The sequence below is a fragment of the Lissotriton helveticus genome, chromosome 10, assembly GCF_964261635.1.
Source record: "Lissotriton helveticus chromosome 10, aLisHel1.1, whole genome shotgun sequence".
NCBI classification, from domain to species: domain Eukaryota; kingdom Metazoa; phylum Chordata; class Amphibia; order Caudata; family Salamandridae; genus Lissotriton; species Lissotriton helveticus.
The window spans coordinates 1,127,477,697-1,127,491,170 of NC_136071.1; the positions used below are offsets into that span (position 1 = coordinate 1,127,477,697).

Below are 13,474 nucleotides of genomic sequence, written 5' to 3' on the forward strand. Positions count from 1 at the left end.
CTAGTTAGGTAAGCTATTAAACCTAACGGAGGAACTAGCGTTTGCATAGTGAGTCCGTGACTTTAGTGATGACAATAATGCAGTAACCAAATCAATTCATAAACTGTGACATACCTCTAGTTAGGTGAGCTTTCATATAAACCTAACGGAGGTAAAAAACAAGGGAAGGTAAAGAAAGGGGATTGGATCTTAATCCATGTTGATGGCAGAGAGACGATCCGAGTTACCTCAGGTGAGGTCTTACCTTAAAAATGAAGAATCAAGGTTTCATCAGGAGGAAAGGACATTGTCCCAGGCTATAATGATAGCAGGCTTAAGTTAGTACAGTGCCGTATCTTGGCGAATCACCGCTAGCAAAGGCGGGAAGAAACTCACCCGCTTTGGAAGTGTGCCGCGTCTTGTGCTGACTCTGCCTCCTGGACGCCAAGAGCACGCTTTCAATGGCGTTTTTACAGGGCATTTCATGAAAATAGAAATGGGACTTATAGCAAGGTGAGAACGAATTAGGACTAAGTAAAAGAACAATGTAAAATTTGTTTTTTACGCTCGAAGTCAATTATAAGTAAACTCCAAAACGATGTGGTAATTATCATGGCGTTATTTATAAAAATTGAAAAAATGAATTATGACACTGAAATATGGATATCACGTATATTTACAAAACTAAATCTCGTGACTTTCGTACTGCAGAAAAAGTAGTTCTTTTTTGGGGTCTATTAGCGTGCAAAGTGGTGCCAGCAAATATCATCATTTAGACCGATCTGATTGGTCTTAAGGCGGTCCACCCAACGCTGTTCCTTTTCATATAATACTTTATCAGCATTGGGTGTTGTGTCTGGTATTCTTTCAATAACTGTCCACTTCAAGTCCTCAATTTTGTGTTTCTGTTCTGTGAAGTGTGTACAGAGCTTGGTCGTATTCTTGTGTAAGCGAATGTTGCTTTTATGTTCCCCTATGCGTAGTTTAACCTTCCTGCAAGTCATCCCAATATATTTCTTGTCGCAGGGACAGGTGATCATATAGATCACGTGCGAGGTGTTACAATTACTGTGTTGCTTTTGGGTCCAAGTGAATGTTGCAGACAGCTGTAGAGTCTTTGACATTGAGGTGGATGTGCAGGCAGTGCAGGAGCCACATGGGTAATGGCCCGTCACTGGTGTCATGTTGGTATTCCTGATAGGATTGGTTGGATTCATTTGTTTTGGGCGGGTATGTACCAGCATGTCACGCAGATTCTTTGTTCGTCTATTCGCAAAACGAGGTTTTGGCCAGTTGAACTTTCCGGTGTTTACAATGTGCCAATTCTTGCTTATAAGTTTGTTAACCTGATATGATGCAGGTCCAAATGTTGTGACGCAGGTCATGAGGTCCTTGTTCTCCGCTTTTTCAAAAGTTGTCAAGAGGTTTTCTCTGGGTTGATTTGAGGCTCTTTTTTGACATTTCGATATTGTGGATTTTTTATAATGTCTTTGTTGGAGTCTCATGCTGAGAGCTTTAGATTGTGTTACATAATCCTTTTTTTGACTACAGTTCCTTTTGAGCCGTAAGAACTGGCTGTAAGGTAGATTGTCTCTTAATGGTTGTGGGTGAAAGCTGTAATAGGACAACAAACTATTTTTTGCAGTAGGTTTTCTGAAAGTTTTTGTCTCAATTCGGTTTTCCGCTGCAAAAATCGTTAGGTCCAGAAAGTCAATGCTCTCTTTATCTGCTGTATACGTGAATCTGAGCCATGGGTCACGTGTGTTCAGCCAATCAACAAAGGTTTTTAGATCTTGGTTATTGCGCCAAATCATAAGGACATCATCAATATAACGTTTCCAGTAGAGAATACTGGAAACGTGAGGGTTGGCAGTTGTTAGTACATGATGAGTTTCAAAATTACTCACGTACAGGCCGGCCACCGAAGGGGCAAAGGCACTGCCCATGGAGGTCCCATGGCTCTGTAAGTACAGTTGGTTTTCAAATTCGAAGTAATTCTCTGTAAGTGCCATCCGGCAACATTCCAGGACAAAGTGTCTAGGTGTTTTAAAATCCCAGTTTTCTGAAAAAAGGACATCTTCCAACATTTCTAGTGTCTCTTTTTGTGGAAGGCTGGTATATAATGATTCCACATTCATTCCTACCAGGAGCATACTTGTAGGGTCAAAGGCTTGATCTATATAAAAATACGGGGTCTTTTACGGGGTCACGACTGAACATCCAAAGACCCCGTATTTTTATTCCTTACCCAAGACACACAAAAACAGAACTCCTCCACCAGGCCGACCAATTGTTTCGGGTATAGGATCAGTGCTGGAACCTCTCTCAAAATTTGCGGATCAATTCCTCCAACCACTTGTCAAAAAAACACCTGCCTATTTACAAGATACCCGAGATCTGCTGGTCCAACTTAAAGATCAAGCCTTTGACCCTACAAGTATGCTCCTGGTAGGAATGGATGTGGAATCATTATATACCAGCCTTCCACAAAAAGAGACACTAGAAATGTTGGAAGATGTCCTTTTTTCAGAAAACTGGGATTTTAAAACACCTAGACACTTTGTCCTGGAATGTTGCCGGATGGCACTTACAGAGAATTACTTCGAATTTGAAAACCAACTGTACTTACAGAGCCATGGGACCTCCATGGGCAGTGCCTTTGCCCCTTCGGTGGCCGGCCTGTACGTGAGTAATTTTGAAACTCATCATGTACTAACAACTGCCAACCCTCACGTTTCCAGTATTCTCTACTGGAAACGTTATATTGATGATGTCCTTATGATTTGACGCAATAACCAAGATCTAAAAACCTTTGTTGATTGGCTGAACACACGTGACCCATGGCTCAGATTCACGTATACAGCAGATAAAGAGAGCATTGACTTTCTGGACCTAACGATTTTTGCAGCGGAAAACCGAATTGAGACAAAAACTTTCAGAAAACCTACTGCAAAAAATAGTTTGTTGTCCTATTACAGCTTTCACCCACAACCATTAAGAGACAATCTACCTTACAGCCAGTTCTTACGGCTCAAAAGGAACTGTAGTCAAAAAAAGGATTATGTAACACAATCTAAAGCTCTCAGCATGAGACTCCAACAAAGACATTATAAAAAATCCACAATATCGAAATGTCAAAAAAGAGCCTCAAATCAACCCAGAGAAAACCTCTTGACAACTTTTGAAAAAGCGGAGAACAAGGACCTCATGACCTGCGTCACAACATTTGGACCTGCATCATATCAGGTTAACAAACTTATAAGCAAGAATTGGCACATTGTAAACACCGGAAAGTTCAACTGGCCAAAACCTCGTTTTGCGAATAGACGAACAAAGAATCTGCGTGACATGCTGGTACATACCCGCCCAAAACAAATGAATCCAACCAATCCTATCAGGAATACCAACATGACACCAGTGACGGGCCATTACCCATGTGGCTCCTGCACTGCCTGCACATCCACCTCAATGTCAAAGACTCTACAGCTGTCTGCAACATTCACTTGGACCCAAAAGCAACACAGTAATTGTAACACCTCGCACGTGATCTATATGATCACCTGTCCCTGCGACAAGAAATATATTGGGATGACTTGCAGGAAGGTTAAACTACGCATAGGGGAACATAAAAGCAACATTCGCTTACACAAGAATACGACCAAGCTCTGTACACACTTCACAGAACAGAAACACAAAATTGAGGACTTGAAGTGGACAGTTATTGAAAGAATACCAGACACAACACCCAATGCTGATAAAGTATTATATGAAAAGGAACAGCGTTGGGTGGACCGCCTTAAGACCAATCAGATCGGTCTAAATGATGATATTTGCTGGCACCACTTTGCACGCTAATAGACCCCAAAAAAGAACTACTTTTTCTGCAGTACGAAAGTCACGAGATTTAGTTTTGTAAATATACGTGATATCCATATTTCAGTGTCATAATTCATTTTTTCAATTTTTATAAATAACGCCATGATAATTACCACATCGTTTTGGAGTTTACTTATAATTGACTTCGAGCGTAAAAAACAAATTTTACATTGTTCTTTTACTTAGTCCTAATTCGTTCTCACCTTGCTATAAGTCCCATTTCTATTTTCATGAAATGCCCTGTAAAAACGCCATTGAAAGCGTGCTCTTGGCGTCCAGGAGGCAGAGTCAGCACAAGACGCGGCACACTTCCAAAGCGGGTGAGTTTCTTCCCGCCTTTGCTAGCGGTGATTCGCCAAGATACGGCACTGTACTAACTTAAGCCGGCTATCATTATAGCCTGGGACAATGTCCTTTCCTCCTGATGAAACCTTGATTCTTCATTTTTAAGGTAAGACCTCACCTGAGGTAACTCGGATCGTCTCTCTGCCATCAACATGGATTAAGATCCAATCCCCTTTCTTTACCTTCCCTTGTTTTTTACCTCCGTTAGGTTTATATGAAAGCTCACCTAACTAGAGGTATGTCACAGTTTATGAATTGATTTGGTTACTGCATTATTGTCATCACTAAAGTCACGGACTCACTATGCAAACGCTAGTTCCTCCGTTAGGTTTAATAGCTTACCTAACTAGAGGTATGTCACAGTCTATGAATTAATTTAGGTACTGTACTATTATCATCACTAAGTTACAGACCTACTATGCAAACGCTAGTTTCTTGCCAGTCGCCACCCATTACTCGCCATTAATGTCCCCATTAACCTGTTTCCTTATGTCTCAATTGAGCTTTTACAAAAACAGTATCTAGTTCTGTGTATTAACCATTTCCTGAATATTGGATAAATGCTAGGAGTGACCCCACCTTTCTCTTTAATAATTTTTAGGTGACCTCATATACCGCAAACAGAAGGGTAAGACTAATAAGTTTAAAAATCTACCCATCAACATCACAAGTAGTGATATGTTTTTCTATCTGTGTTAAATGTTGTACTTGTCCTGACGAATGCTCTTAGACCACCCTGGCCAACAGAGCAGAAACATGTCGACGTTCTTGCAAAACTATTAATCACATGCTATGGATACCTAACTTCCTGCGAGCATACCCAACCTTTTTTAACCTAGCGGTCCAGCGATACTAATAAAGAGTATCTATGTCGTCTGGAAGCTTTTTTAACAAAACCCTTTTTGCACACTCTCAGTGGGGTAACTCTAAATTCTCTGGAGACTGCCACAAAACCAGAGAACGCCTCGGGTGAGGCTGGCAATTTACAAATTGTTAAACCCAATGACTACTGCCATAACGTTTGTGTGGGGCGGCCAACAACATATACCGCTTACGTTATACACAACGTTTATGAGGGTTTTCCAAATATTTCTCTTGGTAGTAGTGGTTACAAGTGTCCTATCCACCTTTGATTAATCCCATCATTAATTTGCTGCATTCACATGACGAAGATTAACACGTGTGAATGATTTGTTCCTTTAGATTGCTCTGCTGTCTGAATGACTTCTCTATTCTCATCAAAGATTAGTAAATACGGTATAAATAAAAATATTCAGGTGCCTGTAAATGTAAATGTAAATGTAGCCGTACTTGTAAAGCGCACTGATACTGCTGAGTGTCCTGGCGCTGTACTCATACCGCTAGGGAACCCTTCCTGGTTTTTCCCCGTGAAATGTCCACTCCTGGGCATCCCCAGGGTGCAACCAGGCATCCCTAGCGCTGTAGGGGGCCGTTGTGGAGACTAAGCAAGCTATTGCCCAGAGTTGCAGCGTGGGACCCATGCTTAGAGTAGGCACCGAGGCGAGAAATCAGGTCAGAGAAATTATGAGCCCAAGATCCGCCGAGACCAGCCAAGGCAGGAATTGAACCCTGGTCCCAGCCCAGACCTCTGCATCAGGGTCTGCCGCTCTAACGATTGAGCCACACTTCTCCACAACGTGCCTGTGGCCTCTGTTTCTGTAAAGAGTCATCTAATGTTGACCACATTTCTATGGGTTTGGGTGAAAAGGAGAGGGGATCAGCATGTGAAGGTTGACTGTGGCTGTCGGCATGGTAACTGAATGTGTCAGATTGCATGACTGCTGATTAAGTGATAAACTTAAGTAGAACATGTTTACTCTTTTGTTCCCTCAGGACGCACAGTCATATTTTCAGATTGCTCTGCAATGAGTGCAGCGGGCCACATAATGCTAGGAACCATGGATGTTCACCATCACTGGACAAAAGTAAGATCATATTTTATTTCCCTGCCCTCGCCCATGCATGTCTGCTTATTTAGTCAGTCTTATAACAAGGCCCTAGCCCCAGATCTATGGATTTAGCTAATTTGAGCTTAGCTGATCTTTGAAAAACCTCTGTGTCTAAGTGCTGAGTGCACTGGTAGAGCTCCTGGCCGCTGGGATGTAGCTAGAAAAGGAGGAGAATCCTCGTGCCATTGAGCTCCTGACTGGGGTTCTGTTGAGATTCTTCATGTAGAAAAGGTAAGGGGCTGTAATGGCCCAGGTGCACCTCTCTGGTCTAGCAGTAACATGTCGGTGTTGGTTTAAAATAATATGCCATTTTACACATTTGATATGTATACCTTGCTTTACATGAATTTGAATATCTTTGTGGCATAAATACGCCCTGAAGTTTCAGCATGAAGTACAGTTTTCTAATATGTGATTGGCTTCATTGGATGCATGTGTTATAAACTTCTCGTTTGTATTACTATAGCTTTTTGAGAGGCTGCCAAGCTATTATAGCCTTCAACGGAAGCTTGTGTTGTTGGAAGACCGGGTCAGCCATCTTCTAGGTGGCATGCAGTTACTGCACACAGAGGAACTGCAGCCGCTGCTAAGCCTTGAAGAGTATTATGCGCTTCTTGATGCCTTCTGCAACAAGCTGCTAAGCAGCAGGCTACCCTTCCACCCCAGGAGTCTGCATGGCTTGCAGATGGTCCTGCAGAAGTAAGTGAATGTCCTGTGGTCAACAGTGTCTTTTGTTCAGATGTGCCACTGCACTCTAGCAGATCCTCAGAAACATCCAATGTTAAGCCTTAATTGTGAAATATTCCGGTGGCCAACAGAAGACAGTGCACACATGAGTTTTACTACCACTAGCTAGATTTAATTTTGAGTCAACCATTGAGGTATATTGACTAACCTGAGCTTTTTGTTTAGTGTATATATTTAGCACTATTCAGAAATATATGTTTGTTTCAGAATATTTGAGCCCCAGACAAGTGACATTCCTATTTTACGATGTGTTATATTAATTAGAATACAAATGGGTAAATTATGAACATTTCTTTTGACAGTTGGCATCAAGTACACCACCAAATCAGGAACAGAAAACTGGAGTTCTAAACTACTTTTCTTTTCAAGTTGTGTAGCCTTAGGGAATATTAATAATCTGAAAAATAATACGCGTCTGTTTTACATTTGGTGAGGGTTTAGTAGTTGTTGTTTTTTAGAAACTGTCATTGTAATGACAGTTTGCAAGTTTATAAATGTTTTTTCCATTTGTGAGGGTACTTATTACATAGTATGTGCCCCCAAACAATACTGTGTAGAATGAAATGTGGTATTAGAGATTAAAATGGAAAGCACCTGGCTGTTTTAATTGAAAAGTGCCTTGTAGACCTTAAATGTTTTATTTGCCTCAGAAAATGATGATTGACAGTGGGAGTCATTTACGCTCTGCCTTGAAACGGATGTTCACCTCTTTTGACCGAAGCCCAGTCATTACTGCTTTTCCTTTTCTCCTGACAAACCACTTTGCTTGCCATTTCTTCTTCGCCTCAGTTGCTCCTGGTTAAGAGCCATCTGACTGGGCAGGGCCTAGTTCAAAGTCCGTCTGATAATCTCAAAGCTTTGCTATTGTTATTGTTAGTGAGGTTTTATATCGCGCCTAATCACCTGCAGGTCTCTAAGCGCCTGGAAAGATGGTAGTAAACAATAACTTAGCAAGATGGAAGCTGGATTATACTGTGCTCATGCTTTTGCTGAACAGAAATGTTTTTAGGCTCTTCCTGAATCGTAGTAGATTCCCTTCCCGGCGCAGCATCTCCGGCAACCTGTTCCATAGCTGGGGAACTAGCACTGAAAAGGCTCTCCCTCCCTTGGTCACTAGCCTGTAGCGAGGACAGACCAGTAATTGGGAGTCTGAGGATCGAAGTGTTCTCATAGGGCAATAAAGTTGCAAGCGATCTTTGATGTAGGTTGGGGCTTTGCCATAGATTACCCTATGGGCCGTGCATAGGTTCTTAAATTCCACTCTTTCTTTAATGGGGAGCCAGTGCAAACTTTGTAGTAGGGGAGTGGCTTTAGATCTCCTCGGTAGCCTGAAGATCAACCGGGCAGCGTCATTCATTATGATCTGAAGTCTACTGGTCAGGGTTTTGGGTAAGCCAAGGTAAAGGGCATTACCGTAATCAATTCTGGAGATGATGGTGGCCGCTACTATTGATCGCATCATGGATTGTGAGAGGACAGGAGTTAACTTCCGCAGTTGCCTAATGATGTTTGTGCAACTTCCCACAACCGCAGAGATCTGAGGGGCCATTGACAGATCATCATCCAGTTTGATCCCCAGGCTCTTTACAGACGGGCTTGGTTTTGGAGCAGGGCCCAACTCTGTGGGCCAATAGAGATCACACCAAGGTGAGGCAGTAGATGGAATCACTAGTACCTCAGTCTTATCAGGGTTAATTTTTAGCAGGTTATCCGTCATCCATTGCACTATGAACCGCAAGATGTTCTGAGCTTGGAGTTGTGCGGCCGTAGTGTCATCGACACTTAACAGTAATTGTGTGTCGTCCGCGTAGTTAAAGACTTTACAGCCCATAGTGGCCAAAGAAGCAATCAATGGTTGCAGGTAGAGATTAAATAGAAGCTGGGACAGGGCGGACCCCTGTGGCACCCGCACTCTAAAATCCCCATCTCAGATGTTTCATCCCCCAGTTGTATCTTTTGGGTCCTTCCTATAAGGAATGATTGCAACCATTGAAAGGCCAGGCCCTTAATCCCAAAGTCCTTCAGTCTATCCAAAAGCAAGGCATGGCTGACAGTATCGAACGCCGCTGATAGGTCCAGCAAAATCAGGGCGCTCGGTTTCTTGCAGTCAGCCATGCCTCTTAGTTCATCCAACACCGAGAGCATCACCAACTCGGTGCTGTGATGAGCTCGGAAACCTGCCTGTCGCTCATGGAGTAGATGGTGAGTTTCCAAATAGAGGGACAGGGACTTTAATACATGCTGCTCAAGAACTTTTGAGAGGAAAGGCAACTGGGAAATAGGTCTGTAGTTCTTTAACACCGCAGGATCTGATCCAGGCTTTTTCAATAGGGGTCTTACACGCGCCTCCTTAAGCTCAGCCGGTAGGTACCCCGTATCTAAAGATCTGTTGAGGAGGGAGATGATATATTCCTCCAACAAGGGGCGCGCAACACGGAAGATCTCAGGTGGGCATGGATCAGCTGGGGAGCCAGATTTAATTCTACTCATCAGCTGTTCTAGAGTCAGTACATCCATCTCTGGAAATATTTCAAGGGAACAGTCGGTCACGATCTCAGGTGCTGATGTTATAGCAGTCCCCAATACCACCCCGTTCTTTATCTCCTGGATGATGATCTTCACCTTTTCTAAAAAGTAAGCCTGAAAGGTGTTACAGTCAATAGGGGCCCTGGAGTTATCTGTTTTTTTGCTCAATTCTGCCAGTATTTTAAAGGTCTCTTTCTGAATATTCGCTGCCTTACTTAGGCGGGACTCAAAGTGGTCCGCTTTAGCTTGGGTCATAAGGTTTTTATATTGTTGGAGGGAGGCTTTATAGAGTTTCCTGTCAGTGTCCTGCTTGGTTTTCCTCCATACTCTTTCCAGAGCTCTAAGCTTCCTTTTTATTTCCCTTAAGGCTGGCGTAAACCAGGGAGCCCCTTTACCGGATCGCTTTATTTTCTGCGTTCTCACCGGCGCTATTTGGTCAATGGCCTGGGTCATGCTCCTAGTTAGATCAGAGTATTCACGGTCCAGGCTGCGTCCCAGATCAGCGGCCTGGGATGTTACCGGGAGCGCCTTAGTCAGGGATGCTAGATCAACCTCGGCCCATTTCCGAGTTTTCCTGATACCAGGCGGACAGCTGGTAATACATCCTTTAATGCGGGCCTCACAGGATATCAGGTGGTGGTCAGACCAGATGCAAGGGGCTACGTCCTTAAGGGTTAAACTGGCATCTGTGGTCCACACAAGGTCAAGAGTGTGGCCTTTTTCGTGTGTGGGAACATCCACAATTTGTTTAAAACCCACCGCAGACATTAAAGTGTCCAGCTGGCGCGTGGGCAAATCCCAGTTGGGTTTATCCCAGTGTAAATTAAAATCTCCAGTTACCAGAATTTTCATATATCTGGAACATAAGTCAGATATAATAGGGCAGAATAGATCATAGAAGAGTGGGGTTGAATTGGGTGGACGGTAGACTGACAAGATCACCCAGCACACATTGTGCACAGTGACCTTTACCCCAAGCAAATCAGTCAGGTCAATTGTCTCTGATAGCAGCTTCTCAACTACCAGGGTCTTCCTATAGAAGATAGCTACCCCTCCTCCCCGTGAGCCACCTGGGCGGTTGTGCCACATCACATCATATCCGCTTGGGAGAGCGGCGATGATATCTGGCATCGAATTCTCACCCGTCCAGGTCTCCGAAAGAGTCAGGATATCGATGTCATTATCCTGAAGCATGCTATAGACCTCCAAATGATGGCGATGGAGCGAACGGGTGTTAAGGCTGACTATCTTTAATGTAGGGTACAAAACTGGCGGGGGCATAACCTTATCGGGATGCAGTATTGCGTATTTCTTAAGCGTCAGAAGGACTGCCTGATCTACAAGCGGCTCACCTCTCTTCATCTATCTAAATTGAAATTCCTATCATCATCTGATACCTTTTTAGGTCGGGTCAGTTTTATTAGTTTTTATGTTGACTGTGGCAGCTTTCAAAGACCTTACTCCTCACAGCACCATTGCCGTGGACATATGATGGCCTCAGGAGCTAGTCCGAAACAAGAGAATACGCCACAGAACTCAAAAGCTGTTTTGCAGCAATTACTGTGATACCACCATCAAAGCTTAATATGAAAACACCATAGAACATAAGTGAGTGAAACCCATACCCAATTCTATCACAAACGCATTAGAAAGGCTTCTAATGTTATTAAAACATCTCGTGGTTCCTTCAGGCTGCTCTTCGACTGCTCCTCCTACACTACAGCTCTGTACTCCGATATCTAATTACTTCTTTGATGAAATCGCCCTACTTAAGATGTCTTTTGTCTCCAAACAGAGCTCCCAGTTCATTGTTTGATCCTGCTACAGTTCTAGAGTCCGCTAAGCCTCCGGTAAACCTGCCTTCCACCTTGCTCCAATCTCAAGCCTTCGAGTAGCCATGCACTATATAACATCTCAAGATCTCTCAAAGGAAACTCATAAGGCCATACTGGCTCTTATGAATTCAGGCCTATCCCAAGATCAATTCCCATTCCCGTGCAGGTTGCTATAGTAGCCATAGAAGCTGTCATTGCCTCTTGTAAAGCTGTCTGTAATCTATTTCTGATGCCTAGAAACAAGCAGTTTTCTCACCTCTACTGAAATAGGTCACTGCGGGGGGGGGAGGAGCCAAGCTCGCGTCCGAGATGGCCGCGTTTTAGCTCGGCTCCGTTCACTCTCCTGTCTACAACAACTATCCTGTACTTTATCCTGCCCCGGGAAGTATTCTACGATGTGCATTGGAACGACGATACCTCACAGACACTTACCGTTTGCTCCGGTGGTTCCTGGGTGTCGCGGATCCTGAGTTACGCCCCTGTCTTCTTCGGGGCCTCCGGAGCGGCCGGGCCTTGCACTCCTTGGCGGCGCCGGGGCTGGACGGGGCGCGGTGGCCGGCCCTTGGTGGTGGTGTGGAGTCGGTCGGAGAGGCCGATGTGCTAATAGACCGATTGCGGCCCCCCGGGCCTGGTCCGGCGGTCCTGTGGCCTGGTGTTGGGGCGCTGCCTTCCTTGGACGGGGTTCACCGTACATCTGGCTCGTCTCCCCTTTGTTCTCCGGCCCGGCCATTTTGAGTTCCTCCGCCCGGGCTCGGAGAACGGTGCCGGCGGCGTGTGGGGTGCCGGCGCATCGCCTTCTTCTGGTGGCCCCCCTTTCTGCCCTGGAGGCACCTCCGCTGGTGGCGGCTGATATCCTGTTTTGCCCCGCTGGTATCCGGGCGGGGGTCAGCGTTTGCAGCGGCCCCGTCGAGCTTCTAAGATGGCGGCCGGCCCCATGACTCTCGACCCTGCTGGGACTGGCGATGCGGGTCCGCCGCACGGCACGTTTTCTGAATACTGCAAAGGTGAACCTACACTTGGCGACATCCTCGCCGCCCTGCGCTCCTGGGGGGCACCCATGACCGCACCTGTCGCTATCCTGGAGAGAGGTCCCTTGGCTGTGCCTGCCGGACCCCCCTCGGTTTGTGCGGCTTCATCTCTGTTGTGTGCTGCTAGAACTTTCCTTGGGGTCGTGGACCTGGAGGCTGCTGTTGGTGTGGATGTACGGAAGTCCGCTGCCCTTCTTCATCCTGTGCCTCCTTCTGCTCCGGAGGTTCGCCAGCCGGATCCCATCTGGACCGACCTCGATGGGTCTCCTTTTCCTCTTTTGCCTCACATGGCCACACGCAGATCCTGTGACTGTGCCGCTGGACCGGCTTTCTCCGTGTTCTCCTCGGAACTGTGCCTGCTTTGCCTGAGGTGGTTACTGTTCTTTCTGGATCATCTGGATCGCGATCGCTTTGACTTGAGTGTCTTTTTGACTCAACTCCCTGTTATTCACCTCCGGCTCCATGTGATCTGGTTCCTGGTTCGGGGGACTACTACAGTTTGTGAAAAACGAGGACAGGGTTGAGCTGATCTTGCCTCTGTGGACTGTTATTTTGTGGTATGGTTGGGCGATCCGTTTATAATTGTATGATTATATTTGATACTTCTTTACGTTCCTGGAGCTTGTCCGGGTGTTTACTATCTTCCCGTGGGCTCTGAGTATTTTCGGGCGGGGGGGTGGGAGCTGAAAGGGTTTTGATTGTGTGGCTCCTCTCCCGCTGTTTTTCCTTGTTTTCCCTTCCCCCCCCTTTTTTGTCTAAGTGATTCTTTCTTTCCATATTTCTTCTATATTTCGGGTTCTAATTAGGGCGACAGGCACGCTGCTGGGGGGTAGGCCATAGCCTTCTGCAGGGGTGCAGGGTGGGCTGTGCGGGGTGGTGGGGGGGTCTGTTTTATTGTATCTTCCTTTGTTTCTTTTTTGGTTCTATGGCTCTTGTGTGTCCCCTTATTTCGTGGCGCGGTGTCGGCACGTCGCCCCCCGGGGTGTGTGTGCTGGCATGGCCCTTTTGGTATGTCTGCTGTCACGGTTTGCTACGCATTCATTTCTCCTGTTGCCGCAAGTTCCTTGTGCCGAATTAGTTTTGGGTGCTTGGTTAGCCGTGGGGGGCGTGCACTGACGCTGCGCCTTCACTTTCTCCCTCCTTTTTTCCGATGTCCTTTTCCTCCCTT

The 13,474-nt window shown here is 45.4% G+C and overlaps 1 protein-coding gene across 14 annotated transcripts in view; it reads left to right on the plus strand.

The window, feature by feature from the left end:
- The window catches only part of TCAIM (T cell activation inhibitor, mitochondrial), a 566,063-nt gene that overhangs the window by 504,208 nt on the left and 48,381 nt on the right, over positions 1-13,474 (plus strand). For all 14 annotated transcript variants that reach the window (XM_078663911.1, XM_078663923.1, XM_078663917.1 and 11 more), the window contains 2 exons: positions 6,055-6,146; positions 6,637-6,869. In XM_078663911.1, the coding sequence (XP_078520037.1) occupies positions 6,055-6,146; positions 6,637-6,869 (325 nt within the window). The remainder of the gene's footprint in view (positions 1-6,054; positions 6,147-6,636; positions 6,870-13,474) is intronic.